Below are 17,035 nucleotides of genomic sequence, written 5' to 3'. Positions count from 1 at the left end.
CCTCTTGCATTGGGAGCATGGAGTCTTAACCACAGGACCACCAGAGATTTATTTAATAATAAATTTATTTAATAATCATTAAATTTATTTAATAATAAATTTATTTCTAAATTTATATGCACTTCGGAAATAGCAGGAGTCCTTTTAAAAATTCCAGATCGAAGGCCACATCCCAGACCAATTAAATCACAATCTATGGGCACAGGACAGAGATATTATTTTTTGAAGTTCCTTAGGTTGTTCAAATAAATGTTCAGACATGTTTGGTAACTACTGTAATATGATATTATCTGAGAATTTATTTTTAAAATTTAATTGTTATTGCCAGTATGCTTGGATTTATTTTTCTCCTATTTTATGCTTTTGGATTACTCTCTTGATCTTCTTTGCTTCCTTTTAAAATCTTGCCTTAATCAGGATGGGTACAGTTTTTTTGTTTTTTGTTTTTTTAAACTCCACTTCCTCCCTTGTTTAGTTTGGAAGATATACACTATTTGTATGCTTTTACTGGTTATCTTTAATTTTTTATCACATGCATTTTATTCATCTTAATGCAAATGCAGTTTTGTAGTTTTTTAAATTATAATGATGTTTGAAAAATACATTTTTAATGGAAATTAAATATTTTACTAGATAGTAATTGTTTTTATTAATAATAAAACATAGTTATTCAAGCCACATATTATATTTGGTCTGCATACTACTTTGTAGAGTTCTTGTGATAAACTATATGCCTCACTCTCATCCCTAGGATTTCAAGGCCAACAAGTTAAAAAACACAGATATCAAGGACTGTATCTACCTTGAAATAAATTGGTGGCTGCTGTGGCAGTAAGTTGAGGTTTATAGAGAGATGTGACATTTTCATCTCTATGTCAAGTACATATTTTATTTTCACAAAATTCTTGGCAGGCGTGTACCAGCAGTGTATGACTTACTCTTTTTCTACACTTTGACCAACACTAGATATAATCACTTAAAAATATCTGTCAATTTGTAGATAAAAACTTGAATAACATATTGCCATGATTACTGGTGAGTTTAAATATTTTGAGAGTATTTCTGCTTGTTTTGGTCATTTAATCATTATCATTATTGTTTGTGTCGCTTAACAAGTACATACTTAAGAAAGGCTATAGTTAATGTCTCCCTCCTCCCAGGACAATATAAAGAATCTTAGAATGTTTTAACTTTGGTTAATCTTTCCTATCTAATATGTTATTGTTGGCTAATATTTTAGTTCTGTTTTCTTTTAACCTCCCAAAATGGGCATTATTTTTGTTTAACAAAATGGCAATATTTGGTTGTAGATTTATTCACATGAATATCCTTTTATTTGCACACTATTCATCTTCTATCATAACTTCATACTGCGATCATTTTATTTATCATGAAATACATTAAGCAAGACCTATTGTTAGTAAATACTCTTCATTTATATTTCTGTTGTTGCAATATAACCTTGTTTCATCTTCATTCTTGCCTGATGATTTAACTGGGTATGGAATTCTATACTGACAATTATTTTTTTCTCAGCACTCTGTAGATATTATTCCACTGTCTTCTGGCTTCTGTTGTTGCTCTTGAGAAGTCTACCATCTGTCTCATTGTTCTTCCTTTTGTAAGTAGTCTGTATTTTCTCTCTGGCTGTTTTAAGATTTTTTTTAAAGATTTTAATATAATTGATTATATTGTTTTATTTCTAGAACTTTGTTATTTTCCCTCTCCCCAAGATCTTACTTTTCTTCTATATATTCTCTTCCTCATGGTTTTGATTTTATATTTTCATATATTTTAAGCATTTATATTACACGTATCATTCAACAATTACAATTTCTGGGGAACCGGTGTAATTGTGCAGTTTCTTGCAAGCATAGGAGCTCTTGTGTAATGATGAATTATCCATAGCATTTTTTCTTCTTTTCATTGAGAGTCTAGGGCAAGACAAAAATGTACTTTGTCATTTTCCTTTGAGATCAGATGGATTTTTCTTTTCCTTTCTCTGAACTGTAGGCCTTGGACAGTTCTGATTTTGTGAAGAGGTTCAGTGCTAGTCCTTGACCTTTAGTGGGCCCAAGGCTTTTTGTCTCTTGGTTTTTTTTCATACCAGTAAGGTATAAACTTTTAGGCAATTGAAGTCAACAAATGTCCTGAGGGTAGCTGTGACTTCAGAGTATGCTGACCTCTAGTATCTGATGATCTCTTCATTTTGCCCCCTTTGGATCTGCTTTATTTTCTTTTAAGCATGGCATACTTGTAAAAGGGTATTTGATATACATTATCTAGCATTTCATGGTGTTTTGGGGAAATCTGATACACCATTCACATACTTGCAATATTGAATCCTTCTATCTCTGAACATGCTATATCTACTTTTCTTTTTATGTCCTTCTGTAAAGTTTCATTGCCTTTTTAAAAGGTCTTGCACATTTCTTGTTAAGTAATTTCCTCAGTACTTTATAAATTTTGTTGATATTATAAATAGAAATATTTTGTTCTCAGAAATCATATATATACATACATATATAGGTAGAGCAAAATATTGCTTTCTGTAAATTGATAATAACCTTATAGAAATATCTAATAGTTTTATGATGGATCATGTTGAATTTCTAGGTAGATAATTTTGCTCACTACATATAATGTATGATCCCTTTCTTTTCTATTTGTAGCATTTTGTGAAAACTAATCAGTAGGAGCTGAGTATTCGACTGTACCACAATTTGAAAACAGTTATTGTCTTTTTTCAAACTTTATTGGGAGTGCTTCTAATGTTTAATTAAAAATTTTTTTTATTAAGTATGTTTCTGTCGGTTTCTGGTAAATACCCTTAATTAGGTTAAGGAAGAGCCATTAGAGTTTTTAATAGATGGTCTTAAAATACATTTTCTGATGTTGGACTATATATATTTCTGCATTTGTGGGGTAAACCTTATTTGATAATGATGTATTAGTCCTTAAATATACAGCTGGATTCTATGTTGCTAATATTTTCTTTTAAAAATTTACCTATGTTTGTTTGTGAGATTGGATTAGTTTTCCACAGACTGGATTGTTTGTGAGCTTTCTTTGTCCAATTTTTTTACCTGAGTTCATTTAACTTTGTAAAATGACTTGGGTGGATTTCCATATTTTTTTATATTCAACAATGGTTATATATGATCTTGCCAATAATACCATCAGTCATCAGTATCTATTGCTTTTTAGGAGCACAGACATTGAACTCAAATTTTAAATTCTTAAACAAGTGGCTCAAATGGTCAGTTGTTGAAATCAATCAAGATCTCTAAAACAAAGGAGCCTCAGTGTGGGGAGACAGCCTGATTCAGCCTGCCTCTTTATCTAATCATGTGCCTGGCAATGTGTTTATTGGATCCAGACATGGTTGAAGTGAATGCCTTGACAGTCAAAGCTTAAGTCATACTCTTGCATTACAAAAAAGAAAAAAAAAAAAAAGCCAACTGTAAGGCTTACACTGTAGGAAGGCATGGAGAAGAGTTGCAGAACTTCTGTGCCCTCTCCAGGTGCACCACCCTTCTAGCACTTCAGTGTGTTCACTGACCCAGAAGCTCTCTGAACCCCTTCTGTTAGGGTTTTTCATGGAGGCTTCATTATGTAGGCATGATTGATTAACTCAGTGGCCATTAGCAATTAAATCAAATTTCAACCTCTCTCCCTTTTTCAGAGGTGGGGAGTGGCTGAAAGTTGCAATGCTTTAATTACATGGTTGGTTCCCCTGGCAACCAGCTCCTGTCCTTGGGGGCTTTCCAAAACTCACCTCATTAACATAAACTCATGTGGTTGAAAGGGACATATTATGAATAACTAAAAACATTCTTTTTACCTTTATCACTCAGGAAATTCTGAGAGTTTAAGGAGCTTTCTCCCAGAAAACAGGGACAAAGTCCAAATATACTGCTTCTTATTATATCACAATATTATAGTCCTCTACTTTGACTGTGTATTTATCAGTTTCTCTTTGTATGGCTATCAATTTTTGCTTATTTTCTTCAGAGTTGTTAGTTGTCTAAGGCCATGACTGTTCTGATTCCTCTTGCCTGACTCTAAGATGATTGCCCTGAGCTGATTTCACTGGAAACTGATAAAGAACTTCTACAAACTTAAGCTTCATCAATCTATTACCTCCCTGCACCCATACTCATTCTGCCTCTTTTCCTATTATCATAGATGACTTTCTGTGCCTTTATCTAAGGCCAGTACCTCCACTTATATACTAAATGCTAGTCCTACTCATCTGTTTGAGGACATTGTTGAAGTGATAGCTCTCTTAGTCTCCTGAAACATCAGCTTGTCTATATCTGTTACAATCGTTTTTATCAGCATGTTACCAAACTCAGGTTCGGCTCTTCACCCCTCGAAAGCTAATACTTGAAAGACAAGTGTTGGTTAGAAAAGAAAAGGTTGCTTTATTCAGAAGGCTTGCAACCTGGAGAGAAGGAGGACTTGTGTCCCAGAACCAACTCCGAAGATTCTGCTTGGCCATGAAAGTTTTTAAAGGGACAAAAGGGGAAATGATCTCAGTTAATCATTAAGGTAGGGGGTCAGATTCCTCGTCATTTTGCATTACGTGCAGACTTACTGACTCTTGTGATCTTCCTTTAGATGCTATCTTGTTCATGTAGTTTGCTCGTGGGATTACTGAAGGGAAGGCTGGGGAAGGGATCTAGTCATCCGTTAATTACTTATTCATTTCGGCTTAAGGAAAGGATCAACAGATTAGGCAGGGCATTGTGTGATCAGTAGATTTCAAAGGTGTGATTGGGCTGGAGGTTAGTTAAGCATGGGGGCATCTGGTGTAAAAGTTAGTTAAAATATAGCTTTGCTGAAGTGACAAGGCAAAAGGCCTTCTGCAAAGTGCTGGTTCCTGCAAAGAGTTGTTTCCTGCAGAGAGCTACTTACAAGCACGCAAACATGTAACTTCGCTCATCTTAAAAGGAAAAACAAAACGGACACAAATCTCTAAACACATATTTTCCTCTTGCTACAGCTCCATTTCTCTGCTACTTTCTACAACAAAATTTCTCAAAAGAATTTTCCATGCTCCCTACCTCCAGCTCTTCTCCCATGCTCTTAAATCTGCTTCAATCAAAATTTATCCCCATTTCTCCACCAAAGCTATCTTGTGAAGATCATTAGTATCCTCCATATCACCGAAGACTTTGTTAAATCAGAAGTCACCATTTACCTCATCTTTCAGCATGTGACATAATTGATCATTCTTCCTTAAAATACTTTCTTCACTTGGTTTCTGGGATTCCACACTCTCCTAATTTTTCTCCATCTTCCTTGTCATTGGCTGCTGCTTCATTTTTTTGGTTTGTTTGTTTTTGGCTGCTCCTTCTTAATCTCCTTTGCTAGTTTCTTCTCATCCACCTGACCTCTAAATGTTGAAGTGCCCGAGGGTTCAATCCTCAAACTTCCCTTATCTTTTCTTCCCTTCTCTTCCCGTCTCTTCTGTATCCAAAGGCTCCCTGGATGATTTCATCAAATCCCATAGTTTTAAGTGTCATCAATTTGTCAGCGATTCCCACATTTATAAATCTAATCCATGTATGTCCCCAGAACCCCATATATGCCTGTCTACTCAACATCTTTACCATGTAAAGTCCAAAACAAAATAGTTCAAAACCAAACTCTTGATATTCTCTCCCAAACCTTCTACTATAATGAGAAGTTCTCAGTAAACAGCGCATTTATTGTTCTGGATGCTCAGGCAAAATACTTAGAGTTATTTTTGACTTTTCTCTTTCATATTGCATGTCCAATCCATCATCAAATCCTCTTCATTCAGAATGTATCCAGAATGCAGTGACCTCTCACTTTCTCCACCTCTTCCTCTACACTCTAGCCTGAGCCATGTGGATTATTGCTATAGCTTCCTAACTTCTATCCATCTACCTTCTGTATTTTCCTATTGACTATCTGTTTTTTTTATTTAAACAAAACAACCAGAAGGATCATTTTTAAACAAAGTCAGAGTTTGTCATGCTGCTTCTCACAACCTTCCAATGACTCCCCATCTCAGAGTAAAAGATTTCTTAAAATTGCTAAGACTAAGATTTCCTTGTCTTTTTCCTTTGACTCCAGAGGATTGTTTTCCTCCCTCTGAACTGTAGGCTTTGGATGGTTCCAATTTTGTGAAGAGGTTTATTTCTAATCCCTGACCTATTCTTGGTCCAAGGCCTTGTCTCTTGGATTTTTTTTTTTAATCATTAAGATTCAGAGGTAGGCCATTGAAGGCAGCAAATGTCCTGAAGATAGCTGTGGCTTCAAAACATGTTTACCTCTCTAGTTTCTGTTTTTTATTTCATTGTGTCCCCTGTGGATCTTCTTTACTTTCTTTTATGCTTTGCTTACTTTTAGAAAGTGGTTTGTCATGTTTGTTTTTTTGTTGTTGTTGTTGTTGTTTTTGCGGTACGCGGGCCTCTCACTGTTGTGGCCTCTCCCGTTGCGGAGCACAGGCTCCGGACGCGCAGCCTCAGCAGGCCCAGCCACTCTGCGGCATGTGGGATCCTCCCATACCGGGGCACGAACCCGTGTCCCCTGCATCAGCAGGTGGACTCTCAACCACTGCGCCACCAGGGAAGCCCAGGTTTGTCATGTTTTATCCAACATTTTTTTGTGTGTTCTTCAGGAAATCTGATGCACCATTACATATCAGGTGTATCCACTGTCACAGTCATAATATACAGCAGTTGTATTATACCCTTAAAATCCCTCATGCTGTCTCTTTGTTGTCAAATCCTTCCTCCCTCCAACCTATGAAAAGTGACCTATTTTCATTCCTACAGTTTTGCCTTTTCCAGAATATTATACAAATGAGAATCAAAATTTATAGCCTTTGGGGTCTGGCTTTTTTCACTTAGTAAATATGATTTATCTATATTATTGCATAAATCAGTAGTTTGTTTCTGTTTATTGCTGAGTATTGTTCCATTGTATGGAAATACCAGAGTTTGTTGATTCACTCACCTTTTGAGGGACATCTGGGTTTCTATTTTTTTGGTGATTATGAATAAAGCTACTGTAATTTTTGGTGTACAGATGTTTATCTGGATGTAAGTTTAAATACCTGTGATTGCTGGATCATATGCTGCGTATATGTTTATCTTTATAAGAAACAACCAAACTGTTTTTCATCATGGTTGTACTGTTTTGCATTCCCATTGTGTAGTGTATGAGAATTTTGTGTGTGTTCTTTTTCTTGATCTATATGTCCATCCAACCTACTCTTTTTAAAATAGAATACCAGGAACTTTATCACTCCAGACTCTTTCCCTTATATTGAATAATTGCTTTTTTTTCTCTCCAACATCCCCAGCATTCCGTAAGATTACAGAAGCCTTTCATTATGTCTTTGACCTGTAGCAGTGCCTGAGAAATGATAAAAGATATTCTTCTGGGATGAACAAATAGAATTGCCTTGGATAGAAGAGTAAATAAGAAAAGACATGAGAGGGCATAAAGAAACAAAACAGGGTGAAGTAAAAATAAGTAAACAAAAGCAACTTGGTATTTTCATTGGTAAGGATAGGGAGAACTAAAGAAGATAACCATGGTTAGTACCTAGGAAGTAGTATGCAAGAGGCTAGGCAATTGGAGAGGCATATGATCACTTTTTGCATTTTTATCTTAAATTTAGTATGGAGGTACTTTTATTTGCATCTGTAGGGAGGTATTGGGGAAGACACAGATCAGTGGTTTCCAGGCATCTGCCCCTAGGGTGAAGAGAGATCTACTGCAAAGGGATGGCACAAGAGTATCTAGGAATAATAGAACTGTTGTTGTTTATCATTACTGTGGTGGTGGATACATAACTACAGCCCTCATAGGTCTGTTTCTTTTGTCTTTTTTCTCCTGATTTTTAGTTAAGTTGTCTTGTATCCTCATTCACCTGGTCAATTTTTATTGAGTTCTAGACACTGTAAAGAGAAATTATAAAAGCAGTTTTAAGCCTTCATCTTCAGTGAAGATTTAGGTTTGCTTATGGCAAGCGATCTTGAATTACCTCAGTCCAGATATCTGAGTTTGAGGTGATTCAAATATGATTCATACATCAGACCCTGCCCAGACTGGTCTACTGTTTCTCCCTATTCCTCATTGTAGCCCTCTGGGCTCCCAACCCAAAGTATGGAGAATTTATGTTGAGCCTTGTTCTCCAATTATTGTGACCCAAGACCCATGAAGTGGTCCAAAACACTGTTTAGTTTCTCCACATCTCACTTGCCTTTTCTAGAATTGTAAGACCTCCCCAAGTGGAAAAGTAGCCCCAAATGTTGGGCTTATTTCTCTGAATTTTCATATCTTGCAACTTTTAGCCCACCAACTCTTTATTCTTATATGAATTCTCTAATGCCTTCAGTCAGGTGCCATTTATATTTTGTCCAATTTGTATAATTGCTCTCGTCATTAGAAAGGTTCATTTAAATGACCTAGTCTTCTGTTACCAGAAATAGATGTTTAAGATTCAGGAACTGGCATTTAAATTGAGACCTTAGGATGAGAATTGGCTTATATAGAGTATCTCATTCAGAGCAGTCCAGAGACATAGGACAGGCTCTAGGTAGTTGTAAGTTGAAATAGGCTTTGTGATTTTCAGAGCTGAAAGGAATCTAATATGTTTGGCAAATAGTGAGCAAAGCTGAGAAGGCTCATGGGGAATCAGATACTTAGGTAGGAACCATGGAGAGCTTCCTCAAAGTCATGGAAGGCATTTGGATTTTATTTTAGAAGTTTAATTTGGAAGCTATTTAAAAATTTTAAGCAAAGATAGCTAATCATAATCTGAATTTGAATCAGAATCTGTTAGTGGAAAGCATTAAAACTAGAGATTTCCAAGCTCTTTTTCTGATTCACTAGATTCAGATTCAGTTAGTCTTGTGTGGTTATTTGGGAATCTTTAAGGTCCCTAGGTGATTTTGATCCCCACCAAAATTTGAGAACTACTGACCTAAAATGTTTTCTTAATCTCTTCCCTTATCTTCTTTTTTAAAAAATTAATTAATTAATTTGTTTATTTGTTTTTGGCTGTGTTGGATCTTTGTTGCTGCGCGGGAGCTTTCTCTAGTTGCAGCGAGTGGGGGCTACTCTTCGTTGCGGTGTGTAGGCTTCTCATTACAGTGGCTTCTCTTGTTGCGGAGCATGGGCTCTAGGCACGTGGGCTTTAGTAGTTGTGGCTCGCGGGCTCTAGAGCGCAGGCTGAGTAGTTGTGCATGGGCTTAGTTGCTCCATAGCATGTGGGATCTTCCCAGACCAGGGATCGAACCTGTTTCCCCTGCATTGGCAGGTGGATTCTTAACCACTGCACCACCAGGGAAGTCCCTTCCCTTATCTTCTAAGTATAGTTTTCATTGTTCTCTGATCACTCGTGTGCCCTTTATACATATTAATATATGAAATCATTCTAAGCTAATGTTTTTTCAAACTCTGGGTAGCAACACATTACTGCAGCATGAAATCAGTTTAGTGGTTTTTGACTTTTTGTGTGAGAGAGAGAAAGTGGGATGGAGAGAAAAAGATGACTAGAATAGTGTAGTGTAGAATAGAATAGAAAACAGAATAGGTATTGTTTTATGAAACTCTGCATGTATCAGGTTGTGATGTGAAAGGTAAGTTGTACACAATATTTGAAAAATTCTGAGGTAAGCCAGTTATTTCCTATGGATATTATTTCCATATATATTTTTTCACATATAGTCTTTTCTACCGTGGAAGGTCTTTTGAAATGACAAAAGAAATTTTTGATGTTCTCTTATTTTTCAGACTTGCCTTCAAGGGGTACAAACAAGGACTTAACTCCAAAAGAGGATACTTATGAAACAGAATTATCCCAATGGGAAATGAGTGCCAGGCTTGAAAACTGTGATCTTGAGGAGTCCAATTCCAGAGATTATTTGGAAGTCAAAGGCACATTGGAAAAGCAACAAGAAAATCAGGAGGAATATTTCAGTCAAGGGATGATCATATATGAAAAAATGTCTATTTTCAATCAGCATACTTATTTATCTCAACTTCCCAGGTGTCATTCTACTGAGAAACCCTATAAATGTAAGGAATGTGGGAAAGCTTTTAGACGAGCCTCACACCTAACTCAACATCAGAGTATTCACACTGGTGAAAAACCCTATGAATGTAAGCAATGTGGGAAGGCCTTTAGTCGTGATTCACAACTCAGTCTTCATCAGAGACTTCATACTGGTGAGAAACCCTATGCGTGCAAGGAATGTGGGAAAGCCTTTACTCAGAGCTCACAACTTATTTTACATCATAGGATTCATACTGGTGAAAAACCATATAAATGTGAAGAATGTGGGAAAGCCTTTATTCGAAGCTCACAACTCACCCGACATCAAAAAGTCCATACTGGGGAGAAACCTTATGAATGTAAAGAATGTGGGAAGGCCTTTACTCAGAACTCACAACTTACTCTGCACCAGAGACTTCATACTGGTGAGAAACTCTATGAATGTAAAGAATGTAGGAAGGTCTTTACGCAGCTCTCACAACTTATTCTTCATAAGAGAATTCATACCGGTGAAAAACCCTATGAATGTAAGGAATGTGGCAAAGCTTTTATTTGTGGCTCACAGCTTTCTCAACATCAGAAAATTCATAATGGGGAAAAGCCATACGAATGTCAGGAATGTGGAAAGGCTTTTATTCGTGGCTCATTACTTATGCAACATCAGAGGATTCATACTGGTGAAAAACCCTATAAATGTGAAGAATGTGGGAAGGCCTTTATCCGTGGCTCACAACTTACTCAACACCAGAGAATTCATACCAATGAAAAGCCCTATGAATGTAAGGAATGTGGAAAGACCTTTAGTCATGGCTCACAACTTACTCAACATCAGAGAATTCATACTGGCGAGAAACCCTATCAGTGTAAGGAATGTGGAAAGGCCTTTAATCGTGGCTCCCTCCTTACTCGACATCAAAGGATTCATACTGGTGAAAAACCCTATGAGTGTAAAGAATGTGGAAAGACCTTTAGTCGTGGCTCAGAACTTACTCAACATGAGAGAATTCACACTGGTGAGAAACCCTATGAGTGTAAGGAATGTGGGAAGTCTTTTATTCGTGGCTCACAGCTTACTCAACATCAGAGAATTCATACTGGTGAGAAACCCTATGAATGTAAAGAATGTAGAATGGCCTTTACGCAGAGTTCACATCTTTCTCAACATCAGAGACTTCATACTGGTGAGAAACCCTACATATGTAATGAATGTGGGAAGGCCTTTGCTCGTGGCTTACTACTTATACAGCATCAGAGAATTCATACAGGTGAGAAACCATATCAGTGTAAGGAATGTGGGAAGGCCTTTATTCGTGGTTCACAACTTACTCAACATCAGCGAATTCACACTGGAGAAAAACCCTATGAATGCAAGGAATGTGGGAAGGCCTTTAGTCATGGTTCTCAACTTACTCTACATCAGAGAATCCATACTGGTGAGAAACCCTATGAATGCAAAGAGTGTAGAAAAGCCTTTACTCAGAGCTCACATCTTTCTCGACATCAGAGAGTTCATACTGGTGAGAAACCATATCAGTGTAAGGAATGTGGGAAGGCCTTTACTCGTGGTTCACAGCTAACTCAACATCAAAGGGTTCATATCAGTGAGAAATCTTTTGAATATAAGGAATGTGAAATAGACTTCAGTCATGGCTCACAAGTTTATATATGAATTATCTGATGCTTGTGACTAATATAGAGAGCCTTCTCTGATCATTAATTCATTATCATCAAAGAATTCTTAAAATGTGAATATGCAAACACATTTGCTTCATAAAGTTCAGCGTCAGTGAATTTGTATGGGGGAAAGATAATGATAATGTAATCCATGTAGAAAAACCTACTAAACTTTAGCAAATTATAATAGAGAATAATTCTGTTAATGTAAATGTAGGAAGACTTTTAGCCATAGCATATGTCTTTTTCAACATTATCTTGACTCAGTTGATTTCCTTTGTGACATTTAACATGATAATTAACCATTGCTTTGGCTTAATCAATTATCAGATAGACCTAAGACTAATTCCTTATAAGATTCTTGGAAGTATTATGTAAGTTATTACATAATAAAGTTCTTAGGACAGTGCCTTCAACATAGCATATCACAGATATAAGCTATCATTATGACTCATGTTATTTTAGAGAATTTGCATGAGAGGAGGACATTTATTGGTATAATGAATGTTGAGAATCTTTCATTAACATTTAACCCCGATTTTTTGAGTGGGGGGCACTGTATGCTATAACGAACATGAGAAAGCTTTCATTCACATCTCATCCCATATACTGTACGAGGAAATTCATAGTGTATAAAAAAAAAACCTGTACATTTAATCAGTGGATTGTTGAAGAGGTGTGAAATGAATTGTAACAAAGTCCAAAAGCTCATATTTTCTACCATCTCTGACCACAGTTCAAGAATGTTACTTAGAAATGAAAAAAAATTGGATAGCCAAAATAAATCTTTATACTAGGAAATTTTTTAAAACGTGAATGCACAGCTTTTGAATTAAACTAAGAAACTGACATTATAGACTATTTTACAATGAAAACTGATAAGAATCTGTGTCAGAGACTGCTATTTCCCTACCCAATATTCATTTTCCCTTCTTCAGTAATAGAATTCTTGGCTGAAAAGCTATCTCAGCCTCCCTTGCAGATCCACAAGATGTAAGTGGTATTTGTATGAATAGGACATTTAAGAAATCCTTATTTCCTCTCTGCACTTTTTTTGTTTCCCTGCCTACAATGTGGATATTTAATCTGCACCTCTGGCAATTTTATGGGGACTTTGAGAATGGTATCTGGGTATTAAGGATGTTGGAGCAGAAATACAGAACAAGTCTACACCTATGCTGATTTTATGAAACAGCCATACCAATTCGGGTCTGCCTGCCTTCTGTATTTCTTTATATAAAATTAAACTTCTTATTTGTTGATGCTGTTGTCATTTTGTTATTGACAATAATTATTATGGATATAAAAGTTTGTACCTGGAAGTGGAGTGCTGTGGGTAAAAGAAATCTCAAATATGGCATTAACTTAGGGCAATGGAGAATGAGGATCTGCTCATTTCAGGCTAGGAAACTGAAATGAGCAGACTCCTTACCATCTTACAAGGAAGATCTTGTACCAATTAAGGCTGTAATGTTAGGGGAAATGGAAGGAGTGATTCAGAATGTATGTTTCAGATGTTTCTTGCTGCTTTCAGTAATGTCCTGTGAAAGAGATGAATTTAGTGTATGGTTAGCTACAGAGAAGCTGCTAGCAGAGATTGAAAGTGACATTGCTTTGTTAAGAGATGCTATGTCAGGCCTGGAGGTGCTCAATCCAGGTTGATGGTAAATTCACAATTTTGAAACTTGTGGGATTCAAAACACCAAACTGATTCTCTACCCCCAACTGAAGCCACTTATAGTGATTTAAAGTAGCAGTCTGAACAAAAAATGAGACCATTGCCCCAACCATGCAAAGGCAGTGAGCCTCCTAGCAAAGATGACTTTAAAATGCTTTCCCCACCCAAGCCTGTCATTCTAAAATTAGTTATATTTATTAAGTATTTACTGTATTCCAGCTACTATCATAGGTGTTTAGGATATACTGTATTAATGAGTAATTCTAGCAGGAGGAGATGGAATAATAATTGTAGAATATGTTAGAACATAAATGGTATGGGGGGGAGAGGTCATTCAACAGGAGTTGAGAGGAATATGATAATATTTGTTGCTGTATGAAATAAAATGATCAGAGTAGGAAGATTTGAGTGGAGAAGGAAAGATCTGAGTCAAGATTTGAAGGTATGAAGGAGTAAGTCTGCAGTTATCTAAGGGAAGAGCATACCAGACAGAGGAAAAAGCTAGAGCAAAGGCTTCATGATGGGACTATGCTGGTATATTTGAGGAATATCAGGGAAGCTATTGTAGAGGTCTGTGCAAGGAGATGATTGATAGAGGAGGTCAGATAACAGGGCCATATCTTGTAAGGCCTGGTAAGTCATTGTGAGCATTTTGGATTTTATTCGGAGGGAAATGGGCAGCCCTTGGAGAGTTTTGAGCAGAGGACATGATCTGACATGTTGCTATTGTGTTAAAACAAACAAACAAAAAAACTAAGTGGGTAGGAGGCTATGGCATTAATTCAGATGAAAGATGATGATGGCTCAGACCAGGATGGTAACAGTGCTAAGAAGTGGTTGGATTATAGATATATGGTAAATGCGATGCAGCAGGCAAGATTTGTTTAGGGACTAGATGTCAGTTGTGAGAGGAAGAAAAAAGTCCAGGGTGACATTAACTCAAAGGTTTTGGTTCCAAGCAACTGGAAAGATGTGTTCCCATCAGCTGAGATATGGAAAGCTACAGTTCCATCAGTTTTGTGGGAGAAGACTGGGAGTTCAGTTTTGAACGTGTTTGAAATGTCTTTTAATGACAATGTTGAGTGGGCACTTGGTTCTGGCTTGTACTATGGTAGAGATTATATTAATTTGGTAGTTATTGCCTATACTTATTGAAAATAAGGAGGCAGGCTAAGATTTTTAAGGACCTACATGTAAATGAGAGAAGAAGAATAGCAAAGACTGATCCACAGTGTGTTCCAATATTAAGAGTTCAAGGATAAAAGGACAGACCAGCAGAAGACGCTAAGGAAGACCGTGAGATGGAAGGAAAACCGAGAGTCTGACATTACAGAAGCCAAATGAAAGTGAGTCAAAGGAAGGATGATCAGTGGTATCAGATACCGTTGGCAGGTTACATAATTGTGCAAGGCTTGAGAATTGGCTACTGGATATAGCAATATTGATGTTACTGTTGACCTTTAAAAGAGCAGAGTTATTTTTGGTGTCTTTGTTTTAGAGTCATTGAAGTGAAAGCCTGATAAGAGAACAGAAATTGGATACACTGTTTGGAGATGTTTTGCTGCAAAAGAAAGCAAAGAAGTATGTTAATAATTAGTGTAGCAGTAGGAATAGGAGTGTTTTTGTTTGTTTTCAGGATGGGAGAATTAATAGCAATTCTGTATGCTGATTGGAATAATCCAGTAAGCCGGGGGCGGCAGCGAGTGGATGATTCAGGACAAAGAAATGAGAATTACTAGAGCAATGACCTTATATAGGTAGAGGGGATAAGATTAGTGGATGGAAGGATTAGGTTTTTAGGTGATACCGTGGGAGGCTTATTCCTGGCAATAAAATGGCAGGATATGGGGTGCAGATGCTGGGAAGTGAGTAAATGACAGAAGGAAGAAGTCTTGGGAAGTGTTCTGGTTCCTTCAGTGCTTTCATGAAGTGGTAAGCAAGGTTAGCTGAAAGTATGGGAGATGAGAAGTTTGGGGTTTAAAAGAAAAGAGAGGAGATAGTCACTAAAATGAGATATTTACTGTACAGTATAATTAATTGTTGCCTGGGAACTTTAAAAGGCTAGAAAACTGAAAGAGCAAGGGGGCCAGTAAGCAAAAGAAATCATCAGCTTAAAACTATTTACCCAACGATCTTTGGCATTGTAATTAAACAATAGCAAGTAGTTTGAAAGCTTCCTGAGGGAAAGCTTTGAGGGAAATGTTCTGTTAATGAAACCCTGTCCTAGCCTGCAAAAGCCTATGACTCAAATCCCCCAAACAGTCCCCAGGCTATGGTACAAATACATCAGGAAATGACCTATTTATGTAAATTGTCCATATGAAACTACATATGTTATGAAAATATATATACATATATAACTCGAATGTAATCTTTTTCTATTTGTTTTTTTAAAATATATAAACTATATATATGTATATTTTTAATGTGCCTTGCTTTTTCACTTAACACGTTTTGGCAATTGTTCAAGTTTCTATTGCTGCTTAATGACTGCCCCAAACTTGGCTTAAAATACCACAATCATTTATTTAGCTCACACATCTACAAAAATTTGCACAGGGCTTGGCAGCAACAGCTCATCTCAAATGGGTGACTTGAAAGCTACGAGTCACTTGATGGCTGAAGGCTAGAATCATCAAAAGACTTACTTGCTCACATGCCTGGCAGTTGATTCTGACTGTCAGCTGGACTGCAGGATGGTCAGCCACAATACCTACATGTGATATCTCTATGTGGCTGCTTAACATGATGACGGGTTCCAAGAGTGTGTCCCAAAGAAGAAGATAGAAGTGCATGTAATTTTTATGATCTAGCCTCAGAAATCACATAACATCATTGTGTCATACTCCTTTGGATGAGGCAGTTACAACTCAATGAAAGAAGTGTCACAAAATAAGAAGAGCTAGTAGAATAAGATATGTTGTGGCCATTATTTGGAAAATACAATATGCCATAAAGATGTTTCCAGGGGACTTCCCTGGTGGCGCAGTGGTTAAGACTCCGAGCTCCCAATGCAGGGGGCCTGGATTCGATCCCTGGTCAGGGAACTAGATGCAACATGCATGCTGCAACCAAGAGTTTGCATGCCACAACTAAGGAGCCGGCAAGCTGCAACTAAGAGCCCACCTGCCGCAACTAAGGAGCCTGCCGGCCGCAGCTAAGGAGGAGGCAAGCTACAACTAAGGAGCCCACCTGCCGCAACTAAGACCCAGCGCAACCAAATAAATAAATAAAAAGATGCTTCCATACCTAGCCTTGGAAGTCACATAATTTCACTTCTGCCATTCTCTATTGCTTTAAGCAGCTACACCTTTTTAAAAATTTCTGAAGCACTTATTTTTTATTATTGAAATATAGTTGACATACAATAAATATGTTGTTTCAGGTGTACTACATAGTGATTTGGCATTTGCATACATTATGAAATGATCACCATGATAAATGTAGTAACATCCATCCCCATACAAAGTTATAATATTGACCATATTCTTTATGTTGTGTATTGCATCTCCATGGCTTATTTATTTTATAACTGGAGACTTGTACCTCTTTATCCCCTTCACCTATCCCCCTGCCCCAAACACCCGTTCTCCCCTCTGGCAACCACCCATGTGTTCTCTGTATCTATGAGTGTTTTC

At 37.0% G+C, this 17,035-nt stretch overlaps 1 protein-coding gene across 5 annotated transcripts in view; it reads left to right on the top strand.

The window, feature by feature from the left end:
- ZNF420 (zinc finger protein 420) overlaps positions 1 to 12,981 on the top strand; it is a 28,087-nt gene extending 15,106 nt beyond the window's left edge. For 4 of the 5 annotated variants that reach the window (XM_081217828.1, XM_081217829.1, XM_081217830.1 and 1 more), the window contains one exon: positions 9,784 to 12,981. In XM_081217828.1, coding sequence (XP_081073954.1) covers positions 9,784 to 11,714 — 1,931 coding nt within the window. In that variant the 3' untranslated portion in view covers positions 11,715 to 12,981. Of the gene's footprint in view, positions 1 to 1,536; positions 1,622 to 9,783 lie in introns of all 5 variants that reach the window. The other variant, XM_081217832.1, reaches the window with a different exon arrangement.
- The last annotated feature ends 4,054 nt before the right edge of the window (positions 12,982 to 17,035 follow it).

This window comes from Mesoplodon bidens (genome assembly GCF_964165515.1).
Source record: "Mesoplodon bidens genome assembly, chromosome: 18".
In the NCBI taxonomy this organism is placed as follows: domain Eukaryota; kingdom Metazoa; phylum Chordata; class Mammalia; order Artiodactyla; family Ziphiidae; genus Mesoplodon; species Mesoplodon bidens.
This window is presented reverse-complemented; position numbering and strand designations above follow the sequence as displayed.